We start from the raw sequence: 2824 nt of genomic DNA on the forward strand, positions 1-2824 counted from the left end.
GATAATATATATATTATCACTCATTATGATTAGACTTACTGTATTTAATATTAAGAAAATTATTTTTGTATATATCTAACAGAATTTCATGTTTCTATTTATACTTATTTTTATTTGTAAAAAGATAATCAGCTCTAATTCTGTTAGTATCCTAAAATACAGTGAATTTCAAACTCAAAATTCTGTAGTTTTATTGCCATAAAACAATTCACCAAGGGATCAGCACCATAGACACACAATTCATTCAATCAACAAATACTTATTGCACACAAACTGTATATCCGGCGCTCAACTTTACATGTATCTTGTTGGTATAAGCAGTCCCTTCCTTCAAAAAGCTTATCATCCACCTGAGAATAAAAGACTACAAAAATATAGGCACAGGTACAAGATTTCACTATAATAATGGTTATGGTAGACTGACAATTTTCTTACCTTTATCTAATTTATTATATATGTGCTTTGGCAGTTCTGGTGAAGATTCTACATTTGGAGGATAGACATACATTGCTCTACTATGAGGTGAATTGAGATCCCTAAGATCCACTGCTTCTTTACAAACATTCAGAATATTTCTTCGGAAGTCCTGTACTTCTGGATCTTTAACCATATCAAATTCACATACTGGCATGCCAATAGCAAAACCTTAAAAAAATTATAAAAAGAACATAACATTCTATTAAACATGCAGTATGAACACGTTTCTTACGAATAGGAAGCTCTGTAGATATAGAAGATCACAATAGTCAAGAGGTTTCTCTGGTTTAAAAAATTTTTGATGACTACATGTATAGTGATGAGGTGCCAAATATTTTAAATATATGCAAGATAATATATTCAGCTATTTAGAGCAAAGGCAGAAAACATTATCCAGAACAATTATTTTTTTTTTTCCTTTTTGTCTTTTTTCGTGACCGGTAATGGGATCGCAACCCTCGGTGTCCGCCCGTACCATGACCGGCAACGGGATTGCAACCCTTGGTGTCACGCCCACACCGCGCTCGACCAGTGAGCGGACGGGTCTCTATATGGGATCCGAACCCTTGGTGGGAGCGCCGCCGCACTCAACCGAGTGCGCCACCGGGCCGGCCCAGAACAATTATTATTATTTTTTTTATTTTTTATTTTTTTTAAAAGATGACCGGTAAGGGGATCTTAACCCTTGACTTGGTGTTGTCAGCACCATGCTCAGCCAGTGAGCGAACCGGCCATCCCCATATAGGACCCGAACCCACGGCCTTGGTGTTATCAGCACCGCACTCTCCCGAGTGAGCCACGGGCCGGCCCCAGAACAATTATGTTTTAAAGAATAATGAAACAAAACTGGGATATAAAAATCTAAGTCATCTCGCAAATGACATTTCTTAAAGAAAACCTTATAGAATAATATCAAGATGTTAAAAATAGTTCCACAGCTCAATACTCAAAAATACTTTAGGTTTATAATGATTTTTATTTAGAAAGCTATTTATTTAGGATTACAAAGGTACTGATTCAGACAGAAATATTTTAGCAATGAGACAATAGTTAAGCTTCATTGGTGTTTGCATTTTAGAGTAGGATGACAATGCCATTTAGTTGAAAATTATATCATACCAATTTCTCGATTGAGGATCTTTTCTTCCCGGTTGCCTACTGGTTCAATAACTTTTAAAAAAGGCTGAAAAAGCCGAAGGTCACAAAGTCGTCTTGTTTCATCAAAAAATTCTTCCCTTTCTGCTTCTTGGGTAACACTTACGAAAATGTAAGAAGATTCATCTTGAAGAAGTTGATGGAGAGGGTATTTTCTTGCTTCTTTAAATAGTTCATGCTTTATAGTTATTAATGTAGCCTCACGGAGGCATTCTAAAGTCACTATCATTCCATTTGGTAGTAAACATTCTACTAGGATTCTTGGGGGCATCAAGTGGATGCCCCACAATTCACCTGATGATGGTCGTGGAGGCATTGTTCTGTTCCTTTACAAGTTTTACATATAAAACTACTTTAAGAAATTAGACGTATGGCTGTCCCAAAACAGAATCCTAAAATCAAAGGAGGAAAACATTTGTTAAAAGAGAAAAAATTATAGAAGAATACATTTATAGCATTGCTAAATGTAAAAATTCATTTTCTGTAGTTTGAATTGATTAAATAAGTAATAATAACATCTTAAATATTTTAATCGAGACTGTTGCTCTAAATCAGTCTGTAAAGAATTGATTTCAGCAGAGATTAGAAAAACCACTTGTATTTACTTAAATTTAGCAAAGTCATTTATTTATTTATTTATTTTTTCTTAAAAAGATGACCGGTAAGGGGATCTTAACCCTTGACTTGGTGTTGTCAGCACCACGCTCAGCCAGTCAGCTAACCGGCCATCCCTATATGGGATCCGAACCCGTGGCCTTGGTGTTATCAGCACCGCACTCTCCCGAGTGAGCCACAGGCCGGCCCCTAGCAAAGTCATTTAAAAAGAAACATTTTATTTGAGTGGATTTTCTAAGTCAGGTCTCATCAAGACAGAGCTGAGGCCAAGGGAAGAACGAGAAGTTGTAATTCAAAACCAAATTCCCATCACATATCACCTTTATCATTCTCTTCTATTTTATGGAGCAACAGTATTAGGGCCAGAAAGGATCTTTTAGATCATGGGTCCATTGTTCCATTACTTAAAGATAAGTAAAGCAAAGCACAGAGAAGTCAAATCCTTTTCCTTTTTCACCCCTTACTCCCAACCTGCAGTAATAAGAAGGCATGTGACTTAGTCTTTTTTCTCTTTCTTTTTCATTCCTGCCTTAAATGAATCTTTGTAATTCCCCCCCCCCCTTTTTGTATTGATTCT

General features: G+C 36.1%; 1 protein-coding gene across 1 annotated transcript in view; it reads right to left on the reverse strand.

Moving 5' to 3' along the window:
• Positions 1–2032, reverse strand: part of PIK3CA (phosphatidylinositol-4,5-bisphosphate 3-kinase, catalytic subunit alpha) — a 30508-nt gene extending 28476 nt beyond the window's left edge. The window contains exons 1-2 of the mRNA XM_008568113.1: positions 1597–2032; positions 436–645 (exon numbers count right to left, since the gene is read on the reverse strand). Coding sequence (XP_008566335.1) covers positions 436–645; positions 1597–1948 — 562 coding nt within the window. The 5' untranslated portion in view covers positions 1949–2032. The remainder of the gene's footprint in view (positions 1–435; positions 646–1596) is intronic.
• Positions 2033–2824: the final 792 nt, after the last annotated feature.

This window comes from Galeopterus variegatus, unplaced genomic scaffold (genome assembly GCF_000696425.1).
Source record: "Galeopterus variegatus unplaced genomic scaffold, G_variegatus-3.0.2 Scaffold374, whole genome shotgun sequence".
Classification (NCBI taxonomy): Eukaryota; Metazoa; Chordata; class Mammalia; order Dermoptera; family Cynocephalidae; genus Galeopterus; species Galeopterus variegatus.